Source organism: Sorex araneus, chromosome 1, assembly GCF_027595985.1.
Source record: "Sorex araneus isolate mSorAra2 chromosome 1, mSorAra2.pri, whole genome shotgun sequence".
Taxonomy (NCBI): domain Eukaryota; kingdom Metazoa; phylum Chordata; class Mammalia; order Eulipotyphla; family Soricidae; genus Sorex; species Sorex araneus.
This window is the reverse complement of record NC_073302.1, coordinates 311,277,409-311,297,717: the sequence shown is the minus strand read 5'-3', so window position 1 is coordinate 311,297,717 and position 20,309 is coordinate 311,277,409. Positions and strand designations below refer to the sequence as shown.

The following is a 20,309-nucleotide window of genomic DNA, read 5'->3' as shown; positions in this document are numbered from 1 at the left end:
AGTAATTCAGCAAGATGGGGAAATTAAAAGATAAAAAAATTGAAATAAAAGGAAACAGTCAATTAATACATGGCATAGTTGGGTTTATAACAATGAAAAGGATTACACATCTAAACTATTAAACTATTTACTATAAGTAAATTTAGTGTCGTTCTTGGATATAAAGTAAACATAAGAATGTCAATTGTTTACAAACTAGCAACCAAAAATATGGAAGGGGGTTGCAGAGAGATAGTATACTGGGTAAGGCACTTGCCTTGCGTGCTGTCAATTTCAATTCTATCTCCAATACCCCAAATAGTACCCTAAGGATCTCTAGAATGAGTGCAGGGCCAGGAGTGAATCCTGAGCACAGCCAGGTGTTAGCTCTGAACAGGCTCTAATGAGTAGGCAGAAAGAAAATCACTTCTCTAGCTCCAATGTTTACCTGATTTTTCTACCCTCGTCTTCTATCTCCCTTTATAGATATTAGCCAGCTTTGAGCAGGAACTTTTTCTTTTATTTCCACTTGGCCTTTGTAAGATCTGATCTATATACATTCCTAAATAAGGATGTATTAAATAGCTTAAAGAATCCCTGGGCTCAAATATTAATTAAATCCTCTTTATGAACCCAAGTTATACTGGATAAAACTTCTTACATCTCTTAATCTTAGATCTGCATGCATAGACCTCCCAAAGACCAAAGGGAAGGGTTTAAATTACATTTCTTGGTTGCACTCTAGGGCGTTCTTAGAGTTTAACTTCCATACGAAAGGGCTTAAAAATAGCATCAGTCAGGAAATACAGATAAGAAGGTACCTGTCAGACTAAATTGATAACAGCACAGTAGTCACAAGAGTTTAAAACAGTGAGTGGGTGGAATTCTTGGCAAGTAACTACTTTTGACTCTATTGTTATTTATGACAGATGCTGGGACTTTGGTCTCTCAGCTCATAAAATCATGCTAGCCCACAAAGATGGCACATGGCAGATCATAAAGTTGTTATTTTCCAATCTTTCTGGGTCAATATTCTTTTAAGATCCCGACTGAGGAAAGTGTATATGAAGAGTTTAATTTAAAAGGCATGTAAATCAGCATAGGAAGCCTCTCTATGAAATCCTGTACATGACATCATATTTGGGCTGTCACACTACCCCAGACCAGCCCATTTATTTCTGGGTAGATCTACTTGTTGGAAAGCTCTTCTCTGATTGCAAGCAAATGAAATCCAATTTGTTTTTGCTTTCTTCAAACAGATCCCGAATATTTGGACAATGCTCCTCTGATCTTTATTCTTTCATCTAACAAAATGACCCAATTTCCTGCCACTGTTCTTCATATAACTGAACCTGGGTCTGCCCCAACTCCCTGGACCCTCCCTCCTAATGTTCTCCAGGTCTGAAAGAGTGGCAGAATTCCCAGAATGGAGCACAATTTTCAAGCAAGAAAGTCAAGTTCCTAAAATCTTTTGTTATGAACATCTAATACCGTTTATGTCATAAATAATATGTATCTGTTAATTTAGCAGGAGTTGATTTTCTCCCTCAACTTTGTCTATTTTACTTCTTAATGTATTTTTAATATTTTAAAAAGTTTTCCTCTCTTGTTTTTCTACACAGATACATCTCTCTAGTCTTATAACCATACAGTTCATCATTTATACTTTTATACTTACACATTTGTTTTTATCAAATTCTGTCTCACTGGATTTACTGCAATCATATTTAGTCTTTTACTCAACTAATTAGTGAACAAACTAACTCTTGTTCCATCTAAGAATTTGAATCATCCTATATTCATGCCCTCCTCAAAGTTATTTGTCTAAATGCACAATTGAGCCTGTTACATATGATAGAGAGGACATTGATCCATGAAAGTTATCCAATGACATACAAGTTCATATAACCATTATTTTCAAACTCCACAATTCTTCTTGCAGATAAGAAACAAAGATGGGCTTTTCAAAGATCTAATTCAGACCTAATTCACAATGTCCATAGCATACCCTCTCTAGAACAGAAGACTTAAGTCTGTTACCCTAACTAATAGCAATTCCTTATGGAAGACTTTAAATCAAACTGATGATACACACACCTTCTCAAAGAAGATGTAGGCTAACTATGTCCCAGAAGGGAAATTCATTCGCTCAGTAATGAGGCTACCTTTTAAATAAATAATGCAATCTGCCCATTCTGCTTTTAGCTTTCTGTGAGCCTGGGCGGAGTCAGATAGTTGACACGACCTTTTAACTTTTAACATTTCTAGGTAACTTAGAAATATTATTTCTGATTATGGTTTCAGCTACTGTCAACACTTGTTCATTCAGAAGGATCTATCTCAGGTGTTAATATAAGAATAAAGTCTTCCGTGGCTGGAGTGATAGCACAGCAGATAGGGCATTTGCCTTGCACGCGGCCGACCCGGGTTCGATTCCCAGCATCCCATATGGTCCCCTGAGAACCGCCAGGAATAATTCCTGAGTGCATGAGCCAGGAGCAACCCCTGTGCATCGCTGGGTGTGACCCAAAAACCAAAAATAAATGAATGAATAAATAAATAAATAAATAAAATCTTCTTAAACTGAGTATCTATTAAGATTTAGACTGTCAAACAGAAAAAAAATTATAATCCTTAAAAAATAAATAAACAGTAGCTAGTAAGGACAATTCTGCCTAACTAAGCCAGAGTGGTTTGGAATGAGAGTGGTTTGGAATAAGACTACCAATTGGCTCAGCCCAGGAGCATGAAACATAAAGTCAAGGTCAAGAACACCATTCTGGATCTCAAAGTTTTTGAGACTTGAGTTTGAATTACACTAGGATCTTGCACTGAAAATTTAGAAAACTTTTTCACATGCACTTCTGTTTCCTCCCCACAGAAGAGATATATAACAATTAATAACAATAATATATACTTCAGTAACAATATTATTTTGAATAAACAAAATTTAAGTGCAGGTCCAGGATATAGATCAGTGGAAAAACACATGGCTTCCCAGGCATGTGATCAGGGTTAATTCCCTGGCACCACTGAAGGAAAAATAAGAAGAAAGGAGTATTCAGGCTGGGGATGTAGCTCAGTGGCCTATGGCTTACATAGTTTAAAGATAATTATGAAAACCTAGGGATAATACTTTATGCTGTTAGGCACCAGATACACACCTAACATATAGTGTTATTGTTATAACCATGTGTCTCCCAGCAGGTTTTCTGAGGAAAGATAAGAGTTACAGACAGATGGAAACTAGAGAGAGAACAGATGGGTTTTCCCTGCGCTTGGAGCTTTCAGTCCAGTAGGAAAGCACATGAAAAAATACAATGGTCAGGTTAATTTGAAAACAGAAACATGGGCTTGATCCAGATCAGAGATCAAAGTAGAGTTCAGGAGAGATAGTATGGAGAGAGTGTACTAGGCTTGCATGCCTCTGACCTGCAATTAATGCCCATCACCCCACATAGTCCCCTAAGCCCCACCAGGAGCGATCCTTGAGCTCAGAGCCAAAAGTAAGCCTTGAGCACAGCTGTGTGTAGCCCAAAAACGTACAAACAAACACACAGCTGAGACCCTGAGTGATATTGCAGTAGGTGGGCATTTGCTTTGCACATGGCACATCCAGTTTTGATCCCTGGCACTCTAAATGGTCTCCAGAACCATCTAGTCAGGAATGATCCCTGAGTGCAGAGCCAAGAGTAGGCCCTGAGACCCAGCCTGCTCCGCGGCCCTGAGCACCCCGGGCTTCCCTCCCCTCCGGACTGCCGGCCGAGTGGCCGGCACGCCGACCCCAAGCGCCGCCGCCGTCCTGTCTTCCGGCAAAGGTCTGTGACGCTCCCTCGACCCGCCCTTCCGGACCCAGCCTGCTCCGCGGCCCTGAGCACCCCGGGCTTCCCTCCCCTCTGGACTGCCGGCCGAGTGGCCGGCACGCCGACCCCAAGAGCCGCCGCCGTCCTGTCTTCCCGCAAAGGTCTGTGGGAAAGGGGCGTGGCCTAACCACCAGGGGGCGTGGCCTAAGAAAAGTGGGCGTGGCCTCATTACCGGCGGCCGCCGCTAACGCGGCGGAAAGTACTTTTCTCAACATCCTATCCAAGACTAACATCCTAGCTATTCGCAAACAGTAGGACAATAAAACACAAGACTTCACATAAGAACATCTCAGTAGGAGACCAGGTTCTACACCAGCAAGTAAAAAGCCAACCACTATTAACTGAGCCTATCCACAATCCTTTTTCACAACAAAAGGAAACAGGGACACTCATCATCAAGAGCCCTCTTTCATATCACCACAAACAACATGAAGAAACAGCGAAAATCCCCATTGCAACCAGAGGACGATCAAAGGAATCCGGAAACCTCAATGGGCGCCTCCTACAAACTTGACCTCTCTGAGAAAGAATTCAGACTTGAAATCCTCAACATGTTCAATCAACTCAATGCAAAGATGGACAACTTCAAGGAAGACCTGGCGGAAACAATACAACAGACAGCCGACAAAATACGGGAAGAAATGAGAGCAGAAATAAAAAACCTTCAAAAAGAAATGAAGGATTCCGTACATGAAATCAAAAACTCTCTGACTGCCCTCAACAATAGGATGACTGCAGCCGAAGACAGAATCAGTATGCTTGAAGATGAGCTGCAAGAGGCCTACAGGCAACATCAAACCATGGCAAGAGACCTCAAAATAGCTCTAGCCAGAATCAGAGTCCTAGGGGATGAATTCAAGAGGAACAACATTAGAATCATTGGACTACCAGAACCACAGGGAACCAACCCCAACGAAAAAGACACAGTCAAACAAATCATTGCGGAAAACTTCCCACAGCTGGACAATGCAGGCATCCAGATTCAAGGCGCCCGGAGAGTGCCAGCTAAAAGAGATCCTAACAGAAAAACCCCAAGACATGTCATAGTTACAATGATGGACATCTTCCAGAGAGACACAATACTCCAAGCAGCAAGGTCCAAGAAGGAAATCGCATACAAAGGAGCACCCCTTAGGCTCACAGCAGATCTATCAGAGGAAACCCTCCAAGCTCGAAGGCAATGGTGGGATATAGTGAAAAAACTCAATGAAATCAACGCTTCACCAAGAATACTTTATCCGGCTAAACTCTCATTCAAACTAGAAGGAATCATACACTACTTTGGGGATAAACAACAGCTCAGGAACTTCATAGACTCAAAACCAAACCTAAAAGAAGCACTAAAGGGGCTATTGTAAGACAAGAACAACCTCTACAAGCACAACAAACCCTTGCACAAAGACGGCACAAAATCCCATAACAATAATCTCCCTTAATGTCAATGGTCTGAATTCACCAATTAAGAGACACAGACTGGCAAAATGGATTCAGAGACTCAACCCAACCTTCTGTTGCCTGCAAGAAACACATCTGAATAGCCAGAACAAACACAGACTCAAAGTCAAAGGATGGAAAACAATCCTGCAAGCAAACAACTCCCTCAAGAAAGCCGGAGTAGCTTTACTAGTATCGGACAACATAGACTTCAGGTTGAAAAAGGTTAGAAGGGATAGTGAAGGCCACTTTTTATTAATCAAGGGATGTGTACATCAGGAAGAAATCACACTCCTGAATGTCTACGCACCCAATGAGGGACCAGCTAAATACCTACAACAGCTGCTAAGAGACCTCGAGAAGGACATCTCGAGCAACACAATAGTAGTTGGAGACTTCAACACTGCACTGTCTCCTCTGGACAGATCTAGAAGATTAAAACTCACCAATGAAATACTGGCTTTGAAGGAAGAAATAGAAGAGAGAGGGCTAATAGATCTATACAGGGCTTTATATCCCCAAAAAAAGGAATACACATTCTTTTCCAGTGCACATGGAACATTTTCCAGAATAGACCATGCGCTGGGCCACACAACATACCTCAACAGAATCAACAAGATAGACATTGTACCAGCTATCTTTTCAGACCATGATGCACTGAAGATAAAACTTAACTGTGGACAGATGCAGAAAACCAAATCAAACACCTGGAAATTAAATAGCTCGATATTGAACAATGAGTGGGTCAGGAAGGAAATCAAGGAAGAAATCAAAAGGTACCTAGAAACAAATGAGAATGAAGACACGAGCTACCAGAACCTGTGGGACGCAGCTAAAGCCGTTTTAAGGGGAAAATTTATAGCTCTGCAAGCATATCTCAGGAAGGAAGAAAGGGCCCACATAAATAACTTGACTTCACAGCTCAAGACCTTAGAAAAGGACCAACAAAAGGAGCCAAAACCAGGCAGAAGGAAAGAGATAATAAAACTTAGAGCAGAAATTAATGACATGGAAACCCAAAAGACAATCCGGAAGATCAATGAAACCAAGAGCTGGTTCTTCGAGAAAATAAACAAGATTGATAAACCACTAGCAAGACTCACAAAGAAAGAGAGAGAGAGAACCCTTATAAGCCGAATCAGAAATGAAAAGGGGGACATCACGACAGAAACCAATGAAATTCAAAAGATCATCAGAGACTACTTTGAAAATCTCTATGCCACGAAACAAGAGAATCTAGAAGAAATGGATAAATTCCTCGACTCCTATAATCTCCCAAGGCTGAACCAAGAAGACCTGGAGTACCTGAATAGTCCAATTAACATCAAGGAAATTGAAATGGTAATCAAAAGTCTCCCCAAAAACAAAAGCCCAGGTCCAGACGGATTCACTAGTGAGTTCTTCCAAACATTTAAAGAGGACCTTTTGCCAGTCCTTCTCAAGCTCTTCCAGGAAATTGAAGAAACAGAAACTCTCCCTAACAGTTTCTATGAGGCTCATATCTCCCTAATACCAAAAGCAAACAAAGACACCACAAAAAAAGAAAACTACAGGCCAATATCCCTGATGAACACAGATGCAAAAATTCTCAACAAAATATTAGCAAATAGAATTCAACAACTTATCAAAAAGATCATACACCACGACCAAGTGGGATTCATCCCGGGGATGCAAGGATGGTTTAACATCCGGAAATCAATCAACATAATCCACCATATCAACAAAAGAAAAGATAAAAATCATATAATCATATCAATCGATGCAGAGAAAGCATTTGACAAGATCCAGCATCCGTTTATGATGAAAACACTAGCCAAAATAGGTATAGAAGGGACCTTCCTCAATATAGTCAAAGCCATTTATCACAAGCCTATGGCAAGCATTGTCCTCAATGGGGAAAAACTAAGAGCCTTCCCTCTGAGAACAGGGACGAGACAAGGATGCCCACTCTCTCCACTTCTGTTCAATATAGTACTGGAAGTACTTGCAATAGCGATTAGGCAAGAAAAAGATATTAAGGGCATTCAGGTAGGAAAGGAAGAAATCAAGCTCTCACTATTCGCAGATGATATGATACTATACTTAGAGAACCCTAAAACCTCTACCAAGAAACTCCTAGAAACAATAGACTCGTACAGTAAAGTTGCAGGCTATAGAATCAATACCCAAAAGTCCATGGCTTTCCTATATGCAAATAATGAGAGAGAAGAAAGTGACCTGAGAAAAGCAATCCCATTCACAATTGCGCCTCAAAAAATCAAATACCTCGGAATCAGCTTAACAAAGGAGGTAAAGGACTTGTATAATGAAAACTATAAAACACTACTTCAGGAAATAAAAGAGGACACGAGGAAATGGAAAGACATCCCCTGCTCATGGATTGGAAGAATTAATATTGTCAAAATGGCAATTCTCCCCAAAGCATTGTACAAATTCAATGCGATCCCTATAGGGATACCCTTGACATTCTTCAAAGAAATGGAGCAAGCGCTCCTGAAATTCATATGGAACAATAAGCCCCCACGAATAGCTAAAGCAATCCTTGGGAAAAAGAAAATGGGAGGAATCAACCTCCCCAACTTCCAACTCTACTACAAAGCGGTAGTCATTAAAACAGCATGGTACTGGAACAAAGGCAGAGCCTCAGACCAATAGAACAGGGTTGAATACTCTGACATACACCCCCAAATATATGATCATCTAATCTTTGATAAGGGAGCAAGAAATGTGAAGTGGAGCAAGGAAAGCATGTTTAACAAATTGTGCTGGCAAAACTGGACGGCTACATGCAAAAAAATGGGCTTAGACCTCCATCTATCACCATGTACAAAAATCAGATCAAACTGGATTAAAGACCTCAACATCAGACCAGAATCCCTAAGGTACATTGAAGATAAGGTCGGCAAAACCCTCCATGACATTGAAGCCAAAGGTATCTTCAAAGCTGACACACCACTGGCTAAGCTAGTGAAAACAAAGATAAATAAATGGGACTATCTCAAACTAAGGAGCTTCTGCAACTCAAAAGAAACAGTGACCAAAATACAAAGACAGTCTACAGAATGGGAAAGGATATTTATGCAGTACCCATCCGATAAAGGGTTGATAACAAGGATATACAATGCACTGGTTGAACTCCACAAGAAGAAAACTGCCAACCCGATCAAAAAATGGGGTGATGAAATGAACAGAAATTTTTCCAAAGAAGAAATCCGAATGGCTAAGAGGCACATGAGAAAATGTTCAACATCACTAATCATCAGGGAAATGCAGATCAAAACAACAATGAGATATCATCTCACACCACAGAGACTGGCCCACATCCCCAAAAACAAAAGCAACCGGTGTTGGCGTGGATGTGGGGAGAAAGGGACTCTCCTTCACTGCTGGTGGGAATGCCGACTGGTTCAGCCCTTTTGGAAAACAATATGGACGATTCTCAAAAAGTTAGAAATTGAGCTCCCATTTGACCCAGCAATACCACTCCTGGGAATATATCCCGGAGAGGCAAAAAGGTATAGTAGAGATGACATCTGCATTTCCATGTTCATTGCCGCTCTGTTCACAATAGCCACAATATGGAAAAAACCAGAGTGCCCGAAAACAGATGATTGGCTAAAGAAACTCTGGTATATTTACACAATGGAATACTATGTAGCTGTCAGGAAACATGAAGTCATGAAATTTGCATACAAGTGGATCAACATGGAAAGTATCATGTTGAGTGAAATGAGTCAGAAAGAAAGAGACAGACATAGAAAGATTGCACTCATATGTGGAATATAATGTAACTGAGAAGTACAAGTTGGCAACGATGCAACTTCTGGCAGATATCTCTCTGGACTTAGTTACTAAAATACTAAATTACAGAAACCCAAAACTGAGAGGCCGCTAAGTGTGGTCACTCGACCTCACACTTCTTCATCCTCAGCAATGGAAAACAAATTACCTAATGCTTCCTTTTCAGCAGGTCTGACTTTAGGGGAGAGACTCTCCAAACAATAATAGTGAGTTTTGTTGAAATATTGTATGCAATCAAAGTGAAAGTAAAGTGAAATTTATTAGTTACACAGGCGGGGGGGGCTTAGGGTGGGGGGGCTAGGGGCGTGGGGGTGTTTGGGGTGTGAGGGGGCGGGGTGGAGCTATACTGGGATTCTTGGTGGTGGAATATGAGCACTGGTGAAGGGATGGGTATTCAAGCATTGTATAACTGAGATTTAAACCTGAAAACTTTGTAACTTTGTAACTTTCCACAATAAAAAATTAAAAAAAAAAAAAAAAAAAAGTGGGAACCAGAAAAAAAAAAAAAAAAAAAAAAAAGAGTAGGCCCTGAGCACAGCCTGGTGTGGCCCCAAAACATAAACAAACAAAAACAGAGATGAAGGTAGAGCTTCACTAACTTTTAAGTGGATACCTCAAAGATAATACAATATAGGAAAGAGAACACTGGTAGAGAAAAAGATTCCAATTACAATTATTGTCCTGTGATCACTGTATCACTCTCAGTCCGTTGCTCATCGATTTGCTTGAGCAGGCACCAGTAGTATCTCCATTGTGAGACTTGTTACTGGTTTTGGCAGATTGAATACGCCATGGGTAGCTTGCCAGGCTCTGCTGTGCGGGTGAGATACTCTCGGTAGCTTGCCGGGCTCTCCAAGAGGGGCAAAGGAATCAAACCCAGGTCATCTGCCTGCAAGACAAACACCCTACCTGCTGTGCTATTGCTCCAGTCATGTGATGGTCTTTTTTTTTTTTTTTGGTTTTTGGGTCACATCCAGCGATGCTCAGGGATTACTCCTTGCTCTGCACTTAGTAATCACTCCTGGCAGTGCTCGGGGAACATATGGGATGCCAGGGATCAAACCCGGGTCCGCTGCATGCAAGGCAAACTTCCTACCAGCTATACTAACACTCCAGTCCCCTATGATACAGTCTTGAGGTGGGTATGATCTTAGCATTATATCCAAAACAGAAAGGAGTTGAAATATGGGAGTATGAGCAAAGATGATGATCTGTAAGACCAGAACTCTGGCCAGGGAACCAGGTTGAATAGAACCTACTAGGAAATATTAAGGGCTTAGATGAAACTAGTCTAAAACAAACAAAAAAATTGATAAACTAGGATGTTCTTTGAATGCTTAAAAGATCAATGGCAGAAGAAGGAAATAAATCAGAGTAGATTTGTTCATGAACCTGGGTGCTCTGAGCAGAACTAAGGATACAGTCACGTACATTATTTGTCTAAAAAGCCAGGCAGAGGAGATGGAAAGTAGGAAGAGGGCTTGAGAGTCTGTGGAGTCCAGTTCTATCTCAGCACACATACTAACAAATCATTTAGGACTGGTCAAATTAGCTTGCAGTGAAAAAGACTCTTTTCCCCATTCCTATGAAGTTTATCTGTGAATGGAAAAGGACCAGTAAAAAGGTTACTGTGTCCTGATCTACATTATTAAAGGTTTATCTGCATTCTCCTAGATGCCAGAAGTGGAAAACCCTGACTGATGTCTTTTTCCCAGAACTCAAATGACATTCATATGTCAGCCTGGCTCTGCTCTGTAATCCTCAGTGGTGGGGCAGCCTCAGAACTTTATCCGTTCTTCCATCATCCACTCTCCTCCTCCTCATTCTGTTTCTTTTGTAGACAAAAAAAAAACTTGAATTCTGACAAACTCAGGGACCATAAAAGATGGTAGATAAAGATGATCAAAAATTGTCAAGGATAAAACTAATATTAAGAATGAGTTTCCCAATCTTCCACCCCGCAAGCTACCCAGAGTATATCGCCCCCACAGCAGAGCCTGGCAAGCTACGCGTGGCATATTCAATATACCAGAAATAGTACCAAGTCTCACAATGGAGACGTTACTGGTGCCCGCTCGAGCCAATCGATGAGCAATGGGATGACAGTGATACAGTGATACTTTTCTGCATTTCTGGTCTCCACACTGCTTTCCTCCAGTCATTCACTTCTTCCCTCTACTTTAAACCACTGTATCTTGTTCAGTTGCTTCCTTACCCATTTTACTTCCCAAGTCTCTCTCCACGTTTCTCAGCTCATACCTAATACGTACCCATTACTTTTGCCTCTGTCTCAGACTGACTCTGGATTCTACAGCTTCTATGGCTGTGGTCCAATTGCTCTCACTACTCCATCCTTCTCTCAGGCCAATGGCACATGCCCCTTAGTATAAAGAACCTATGGCTCTATTCTCTAAAATCACCCAACGACTATGTCTCAACATATACACAAAAAAACCGAAGCCTTTCTAGCCTTTACTCTAAGGTCACCTCCTACCATTTCCCCTCCAGCCTACTTGCTCTTCCTGCAACCCATGAACATGTTTCTGTTCAGAATCTTTCTGAAAGTGATTCCCTCTGTCTGGAACCCCTAGATTTTGTAGGGTCAGTTCACTTACCTTCTTAAAAACTATGTAAATGTCATTTATGAATCAGAATCCCCCTGGTTCCCTTATTTAAATTTGCACACTGGCTGTGTATTTTTAGCTGCGACACTGATTTCTTTTATTGTCTGTGCCCAACCCTTCGCCTCTACTTCTACCATGATGCTGCAGCAGAGCAGGGGGCTATATCCCAACCTCAAAACCCAGTGCCCGATAAATAGTTGATGCCAAGACATTTTTTCAAAATAAATTTCATAAAAATGTGCATGTCATATCACATCTCTTTTCATACTTGTTTATACATCTGAAATGTCTTATTCCTCTCATCTATAACTTCACTGCTGCATTGTCAGTTCAAACATTGCTGTTTACCCCACAGCGTGGATGCAGAAACACATATATCTCAGCTTATCTTTCCAACTCTACACTAATTCCCACCAGAAAGTACAAGGAATTTCATCAATAGTTGTTTTGCCCCCTAAATGATGTTGTGTTTGAGGCAAAGGGCTTAAACACATAGATCAGATGCAAACTCTAGCCATATCACTCAAACAAGCTCACTCCAGATTCATAGGTTACCATGGTTCCATAAGTCCTCCTGCTTCAAATGGAACCCCGTACCTTGATTTGGGTAATTGGTGCAGGGAGCACTAACTTTTGAAAATTCAATTTTTTTCAACATTTCAGAAAATGCAATTTGGTCTTGAATAGCTGGTCACAAATAAGATAGATAGTATAGGCTGATTTTTAGAATTGGAAAATATTCTGACCTAGGACTTTTCTGCCAGGGACTTTTATATCCATCAACTCATTTCATCCTCACAACAAACTAGAGGAGTGGATACAATGGTAGTATTTTACAGATGAGGAAGCTGGGGTTGAGAGAATTAAGTGACCACTCAAGATTATACCACAAATAAGTGGTGTGTGTGTAGAATTTGATGAAAATTCCCTACAGAATCACCCTAGCTCTCTGCCCAGTATATTTTGCTTCGTCCCCTGGTCTGTGGGAGTTTTACTGTCAGAATCATTTGGCCATATATTTTAGATATATATATATATATATATATCCCATTTTATTGTTTTTGCATCTTCTGTGTTTACTTCTTTGGGGGAAGGGTGACACAACCAACTGTGCTCAGGGCTTACTCCTGGCTCTGTGCTCAGAAACTGGCAACTCCTAGCTGTGCTTAAAAGACCATATGCAGTGCCAGAAATTGAACCATGGTTGGCGACATGCACAACAAGTACATAAACCCCTGTACTCTCTCTGACTCTGTTTGGTACTTTTATTGGAGTCTTACTTGTTCTTTGAAAGTTCAGCCCTTCCAGAAATACAGAATCTAATAAAATTTAGTACTAATGCCACAAAAGGTGACACAGATGCCAATCAAACTGCATATCTCTCTGGAAAATAGGAGTCCCTTTCAACACCTATCAGAAAAGTCTCATCACAACAGGCCCTCCTCGGTTTCTTAAAGCATTAATCTTGACCTGATTTCATTGTAAAGGGCAGTTCTATAACCTTGGATCTGAACCTTTTCAATTCCTCCTCAAGGAGTTCTAAGCTTCTTAGGACAAAAACAAAGCATCCATAAACAAAGGTGAGGCAGCCAGGGAAGGCTGGGGTCTGTAGGTGCTGGAGATACCATTTGCTACGTCACACTCACATAGCTTTAGCTTCTGCAGAGCCTTCTACTGGATTTGAGGAAAGCACAGTCCAGTTCTAAGCACCCAGACTGGAGTGCTAAGGACCACAGACTTGTTAGAGCCCTCAAGATCTATTCCAGAGAAAAGCCGTATTCCGTTCAGTGAAGGTCATCTCTTTTCCCGTGCAAGACAGAGGCTAGAGGCCTTGAGCATCCTCGTATGAGCAGGAGACTTGTTCAGAGAACAATGATTTGATCCACTGATTCGCAACCGAGAAAAGCATGAGTAACGACAGTGAGTGATTCAATGCTGGCAACGGATAAACATAAAGAATGCGATTGACGATTGATAAAGATAAAGAATGCAATTAAGTAGGCCCCAAGGTCAAAGGCAAAAGCTCCACGATCCAGTCAGGATGATGATGCTTCCCTTCCAGGACTTCCTGGATACTCAAAAGACAGGGGCAAGTGGGATTCAGTCTCTACCCTGAGAACAATCCATCTGTTGTTCTGCTGAGTACCATTGATAGTCTCTGCTTTAAAGGTCTGTCATTTTTTTTCTGTCATGAGTGAACTTTGAAACAAAATCTTCATTCAATTCAATAACTGGATTGGCCCTGAAGCTTGATTTTTATCCGGTCCCTCCTTTTACTAATCAAGCTTCTCAGACAGAGACCGGTGCATAGACTTGCCTTTCCTATTATATGAGCCCACGTGGTGTAATCACAGAAGACGCCTCCTGGGTCGGAAGGGCCAGTGCTGCCTGCCTAGTCTACCTGTCTGTCCACACGCAGCCACTGACTCTGTCAGAATCATGCTGTCTTTGCAGATCTGGCAGAACACCGTCTCCTTATGGCTTCCAAACTAAGGTTCAAAAATATAAAAGGTTCAGAGAATCCGATTTGGATCTGGGTCTGCAGAGGTACACAAACTGGTGAAAGGAAGACAGCAGAAACATATTCTGTGTGTGTATGTGTGTGTGTATGTGTATGTCTCTTTCTATCCTATCTTACCCCCTCTCTTTCTCTCTTAAATATGTACTTTCAGTAAAGTGAAATTTATCAATTACACAGGTGGGGTGGGGGACTGGGGAGGTGAGGGAGTTGGGGGGAGGTATACTGTGATTCTTGGTGGTGGAATATGTGCACTGGTGAAGAGATGGGTGTTCGAGCATTGTATACCTGAGACTTAAACCTGAAAGCTTTGTAACTTTCCACATGGTGATTCAATAAAAGAATAAATTTTAAAAAAATTTGCAGGATGAAAAACCCAAAAAAATTATGTACTTTCAGGGGAAGGAATATATGTCTGTGAAGCAATGTAAAATAGAATTTAGCAGATCATAAGAAATTTGTACGAATGAAACTTAACATGCTGTTTGGGACCCGAAGAACTAGTACCAAGACTAATCCCCACACAACCTGCTTCCTCCTTCCTTCACACACACCTAACTGATGCTGGTCCTGGCTCCAGCATCAGCACCACGTGGTCCCTGAGCACCGCTGTGTGTGGCCCAGGTAATCCCCAACATGAGCCCTGAGCAGCATCGAGTGGCTAAGAATTGACCTTCCTATCCCCTGCGGCTGCTCGGAGACAGCCTCCCCACGCCACCCTTACCCGCCTTCCCCATGAAGAACGACCTCTGAAACGCATCTAAATTCATGGAAGCAAATGAGGTTGGAAGGATGAGAGGAAGCAGGTGAAGAGACTAATGTGAGAGGTCCTGAGAGAGGCGATGTGTGAACGAGCCTTTAGAGAACCTCCTCCTTCCTTTAAGACGCTTCTACCTTCATCCCGCATAGGGCAAAATCACTCAGAGCCATTACGTAGGGCTGAAGGCAGCGGTGTTTGTGAGGCAGGGGAGAAAGATGATGGGAAGGAAACTTGGGAGTCTTCCTGGGGTGGGCAAAGGAAAATACACAACAAACACAGAAACCTCGCTTAAAGGGAACAAAACAGGGCATCTTTGTCTGAGGCTTAGCTCCTTGTGTTCCCTGGAAATAGAAACAAGCAAACTAAATTGCAAGCAACCTGCTTCCTCCTTCCTTCACACACACCTAACTAAGCAAACATCCGGACTCTAATAGGATATTAAATATTGGTTGATGGAGTCTGACCATGCAGGAGCAACCCAGAAATGTTTACACAGGATGCCTGAGACATCAATTCTGCAAGCACGACAAGTCTAATATTCCTCAGTGAAAGGAAATCATGGGTCTGGGCTTAGCTCAGTGCTGAGAGCACAAGACTCACATATTTGAGCCCCTGGTAGGATCCCTGTCCAATCTCCGCCCCCACCCCCAAGAAAAGAATCAGAACCTCTAAACATTTTCTAAATGAAATAAAAAAAAATGTTAATACTAAAATTTCAGAAAGGGGTTGCGGATCTTTTGCATGTTACATATATATATATATATATATATATATATATATATATTTGGCTTTTTGGTCATACCTGGCAATGCTCAGGGCTGACTCCTAGCTCTGCACTCAGGAATCACTCCTGACAGTGCTCGGGGGACCATATAGGATGCTGGGAATCGAACCCGGGTCGGCCACATGCAAGGCAAACGCCCCTACCCTCTGTACTATCACTCCAACCCGATTCTTACATTTTTAGCATGGACACGTTAAGATAAATTTTTTTCCTTCTTTCTATTGGAGTGAGGTCCTGAGGGAGGAGTCTCCCAAGTGGAGACAACAGGGTGGGGGAGGGGGTGCCAGCTGAGTCTGCAGTTCAATGCAAAGACCTTGATGATTAAGGTGCAGTGGTGCCAGGGTTCTCCAAAGCTTCAAGCAACAATGCTGGGGGATCATTTAATGCCAGGAATAGAACTGGATTGGTGCACTGTCTTCTGGTCTCTGAGACAAGATTTTTATTCTAAGTTAAGGAAAGACTTTCTCTTCTCATTAACTTCAAGTTCCCTCTTTCGCACAATAAAGAGCTGTGTGTGTGTTTGTGTGTGTGTGTGTGTGTGTGTGTGTGTGTGAATAGCTCTTCGGATAGTGAACTTGCTGATTTACTGCTTAAACTCGGTGCGCCAGTAGTTCCTTCCATCACAGAGCAGTTTATTATGCACTTTGTGACTTTTCTAAAATGGGAACACTGATTTCTCCATTCAACAGAAAGCAATGGGAATTGCATCACAGGAAGAGTAGTAATAAAGGGAAATAAAGGGGTTGGAAAGGCCTGAGGTGAAGAGCTGACAAATTGGAGTTTGTACATTGCCTGAGTCTCACTTTTGTCCCTGTGCTCACATTCCTCTTCCCAAAAGGGCGCCTGGGTACTTGACTCATTTGTTTCCTGTGGTCTTTGTATATCTATTTCCCAATAAAGTCTCAGTATAAGAAAAATGCTGGTGTGTATGTGTGTGTGGTGTGTGTGCACATGTGTGTTACTGTTGTTGTTTATTTTAACATATGATATTGCCAATCAAAAAAATTATTAACTAGACACTTGTCAAGCAACTTTTATCGTCAAAATATGACATTTATAAAGCTCTTACCAAAAAAAACAAATGAATGGATCCTCTTTTTTTTTTTAAGAATGAATGAATGAGTTGGTTTTGGTTGAAACTTCTATGTGGTACTAACTTGATACCAGTCGATCCCAAGAAATGTGTCCCACATGGCAAGCCAGCCTGCTTGTGAATGATTGGGGTGGGGATGGGGAGGGGGGGTGGTAAGCATGTTTGTCACAATATGAGAAAGCACAGAAACCTAAGCAAAAGTCATTTACTTCCTCCATACAACCATTTGCCACATATTACATCAGTCTTATTTTTCCTCCCTGATCCCTCCAGGACAGAACGTTATTCCATCCCGTGAGCAACAGCTGCATGGATTGCAACCCCGCAGAGAAAAGAATTTTCATGGCCAGATGTGATCCTCTCTCTGAGACTCAGCAGTGGGTTTTTGAACATATTAATATGACTGTTTTGGAACATTTTAACCACCATGCCAGCGCCTAGAAAGAAGGAAGCAAGAAAGAGCGATTACCTACAGATTGTTTCAAACTACGTGTCAGCCAGCATCTGGGTCCAAGGAGTCAGGAATAACATTTCCTAGATCCAGGAAGCCTGGTTTAAAGATTTGTAAATGCCATGTCAAAGGAGGATGTCCTGAAGAACTTCCTGCATCTGAAGAACTTGGCTGAGAACCTCACCAGCTGCTTCTGAGAACTTGACACTAGCAGTTCCCTTGCTGGCCAAGGGCAAAGATTATTTAGGGACTTTTCGAAACAACTGCTGAGTTAATCAATCCTAGCCTTTCTCAGGTCAAATCCTGCAGTAGTGAGTAGCTATGAATGGATCCTACTATTGGGCGGGAGGGGGGTGGAAATGGAGCGCATGTCAGCTCTGACAGCTGAGGATTCGGCAGGTGTAGAACTAGCCACACAGACATGGGGTGAGCTGTCCTCTTCGGTGCCATTCTCTGATTAAGAAGGGGTTAAGCAGGTTTAACCCTTAAAAGTGCTGCAGATGATTTTAGAGTGCTCATACCATTATGATTTCATGTTTTTCTTTTTTTGTTTTTTCCCAGTTGGAAGGGGGCACTAGCTCATGTAACAGATCACAGAATGAAATGGACTTCGAAGAGCCCCATTTTTGTATTCGCCTTTGCTGTTTCCTTTCAGAGCAGAGGTGACTTCCTGTTCATAAAATGTTTGCACCACAAACCAGCTGAAGTTCTAATTCAGTGCCCCTTGTATGAATCCAGTTAAAAATAACAACAAACTATGCTACCAAGTTACTCCAAAGAGAAAGATTTTACAGAAGCAGCAAAATCATGTAAGATTTAGGAGAAGGATTTCTATTTTTACTTTTTTATTATTTTTTAGAATTTTAAAGTCTGATGTTTGTTCAGTCATAATTTTTATTAGGGAAGGAAATGGAGTGAAGTTGATGTAATTTATTGAGGAGATTCTTAAGCCCGAATAAATCTACACTCCAAGTGATATCTGAAAATGGCTTGGTTCACTTCAATTCTTTTGTACAAGTGCTGGGGGCAAAGAACTGGCTTAATTTGTTGGGTTCAAATATTTTTTTCCCTTTGGTTTTATATTGCTCATATCAGTGATACCATTGTTCTATTTGGAAGCACAAAGAACAAACTTCCATTAATAAATTGCTTCTGACACCACTTTCTGTTAATGGGACAATATTTCAGGGGTGCAGAAAGGAATGATTTAAAAACTAAATAGAACACTTAATCATCAAAGGAGTTTTAATTTTCCATGGCAATGGGGGTGGGAGAGGGTTAGGGTGGAGTCAAATTGGTTTCTAGTAGAAAGAACTGAATGTATTATATGTTCTTATTTTCAGGTAGGGAAAAAAGTTTCTCTTACTTTTGTTATTTTCTTTTCACTGGTTCTCCTATGAGTAAAACTGTCTCTCTCATCATGGATGCAGAAGCTTTGAGGTTATAATGAGCATGACTCTCATATCGGTTTTTAATAGGTGACTTGCCAAAGCCCAGAGTGAGTGGGCCTGCTTTCCTAAGGCTCTTGACCCTAGTCCATCACTGTTCTGTTCTCATTTGTTAACTGAGGGGGTTCGGTTCCACCTCTTCCTCTGCTTGAATTTGAAATCATCCAACACGGGAATGGCGAAGCCTCCTGGGGGTGCCAACATAGTATTTATGTTCAGAAGCTTTAATACATGAAACCTCTTCTTATAAATGGTCATTATCTTGTTCTCTCTCAAAATCTAATCAAAAGGTCCAGTTAAAATGCCCTACTAATAGTTGGGGAAGAGTTAATCATTATCTTTACTGATTTTTCAAGCATTCTTTTAAAGAGCTATTTTCTTTTTTAAACTGATTGTCATGGTGGTGTGTGTGTGTGCACGCGTGTGTGTATAAGTGTGTGTGTGTGTGTGTGTGTGTGTGTGTGTAGGTCAAGAGATCTTGAAGCATTCATGATGCAGAGAGGAGAAAATCAATATTGAAAAATTAACCTGTGTGCTGAACAATTCCAGACAGTAAAGATTTATCTCAAGTGGTGAGAAAGCAACCTAGTTGTAGAATTAGACGAGCCTATATAAATTCATATTATGTCTTTAAACAATTGGCTGTGATTTAAGGTTCCACTAAAGAGCCAATTCTGGGTTCCATATCCTGAAGAATCTAGCTTTGCTTTGTAGGATGTCCTAATCCTGAGAGTCTAGCCATAATGTATTCGGCATGTTCTCTTGGAAAGCCTGCGTATTGCATTATTTGGGTGCAATATCCAAGAATTGATAAAGATTGATTTCCTGATCCTAGATGGGCTTGTCTCTTGGTTCTAACTCCGCCTTGCATGAGGGGATATAAGGGACAATATATGGCTTGAGTGGCAGAACACATGCCTTGTAAGCACATGTAGACCCTGGGTTTTAACCCAGACATCATCAGCACCCCTAGCTTTACCAAGTGAGACCCCCACAAAAATGAAATAAATAAAATTTTAAGAGAATCATGAGATCTTAAAGACAAAATTCAAAGCTCAAAATTCAAAGTTTTCAATTGTCTGCAAATAAGAATCATCTAAATAGGATAAAATGAAGCCTGGAGAATTTCAAGCTGAAAGGCTTAACAGCCAGTAAATATTTTTGAGGAGGAATTCCCAGTTTGGACCACTGAGGGTTGGAATCCTCCTTACTTGAAATATCATAGTTACCATTCTGAAAAATCTATAATTACATGTGTTTGTATAGTTAGTTGGCAAAGATGACTTAAACTGTTATCAGCAAGATTCATTTTCCTGGAAATAACATGATTTAGAAATGTGACCTGCCCTATCTCAGAATGGCTGGGGAAACAGGATAAAGCAAATCTGGCCTTAGAAATCACTATTTCTCTACAACATGAAAAGCTCTTATCAGAATTTAGGAAATAATTCATTTAAATAAAATTTTGCCATGTATTTTAAAAGACTGAGCTGAAAAAACAATTACAAAACTTGTCAGATTTATAATTGGTCCCAAGACTGTATTAAAACCATG

General features: G+C 41.1%; 1 protein-coding gene across 5 annotated transcripts in view; it reads left to right on the top strand.

Moving 5' to 3' along the window:
• The window catches only part of GALNTL6 (polypeptide N-acetylgalactosaminyltransferase like 6), a 1,098,691-nt gene extending 1,080,176 nt beyond the window's left edge, over positions 1 to 18,515 (top strand). For 3 of the 5 annotated variants that reach the window (XM_055118910.1, XM_055118897.1, XM_055118904.1), the window contains exon 13: positions 17,130 to 18,515. In XM_055118910.1, the coding sequence (XP_054974885.1) occupies positions 17,130 to 17,297 (168 nt within the window). In that variant the 3' untranslated portion in view covers positions 17,298 to 18,515. The remainder of the gene's footprint in view (positions 1 to 17,129) is intronic. The other 2 variants (XM_055118915.1, XM_055118921.1) reach the window with 1 other exon arrangement.
• The last annotated feature ends 1,794 nt before the right edge of the window (positions 18,516 to 20,309 follow it).